We start from the raw sequence: 445 nt of genomic DNA on the forward strand, positions 1-445 counted from the left end.
CCAGCCCCGCCAGCTCGGCGCTGAGCTCCCCCTTTCCCTCTAGTCAAGGTTTACCTGGACAACCACTACTTCTTCTGCAAACAGCCCCTGAAGCTGGTGCCGCTGCAGCGGGTGTGTGATGGGCAGGTGGACTGTCTGGAGGGCGAGGACGAGGCCAACTGTCCCCAGTGGGTCCCTGAAGGGCCACCAGCAGGCGGTGAGTCTGGGAGACCCTGCGAGAGCTGCGGAGGGGCTGTGCTGCTGCAGCCAGCCTCCCCCTGCTCAAGTCACCTGTGCTAAAGCCGACTTTCTGTCCGTCTCCAGCCCGTGTTTCCAAAGACAGATCCATCCTGCAGGTGTTTAACAAAAACACCGGAGCCTGGTCCTGCATCTGCCACGACCACTTCAACCTGGTGCTAGCGAAAGCAGCCTGCGAGCGAATGGGCTACAGGAGGTACATGGCTGC

The 445-nt window shown here is 61.3% G+C and overlaps 1 protein-coding gene across 1 annotated transcript in view; it reads left to right on the plus strand.

Moving 5' to 3' along the window:
* The window catches only part of TMPRSS4 (transmembrane protease, serine 4), a gene marked incomplete at its 3' end in the record, with an annotated part of 4,229 nt that extends 3,796 nt beyond the window's left edge, over positions 1-433 (plus strand). Inside the window, exons 5-6 of the mRNA XM_010147150.1 lie at positions 44-196; positions 304-433. Of these exons, the coding sequence (XP_010145452.1) occupies positions 44-196; positions 304-433 (283 nt within the window). The remainder of the gene's footprint in view (positions 1-43; positions 197-303) is intronic.
* Positions 434-445: the final 12 nt, after the last annotated feature.

Source organism: Eurypyga helias, unplaced genomic scaffold (genome assembly GCF_000690775.1).
Source record: "Eurypyga helias isolate BGI_N326 unplaced genomic scaffold, ASM69077v1 scaffold10502, whole genome shotgun sequence".
Classification (NCBI taxonomy): domain Eukaryota; kingdom Metazoa; phylum Chordata; class Aves; order Eurypygiformes; family Eurypygidae; genus Eurypyga; species Eurypyga helias.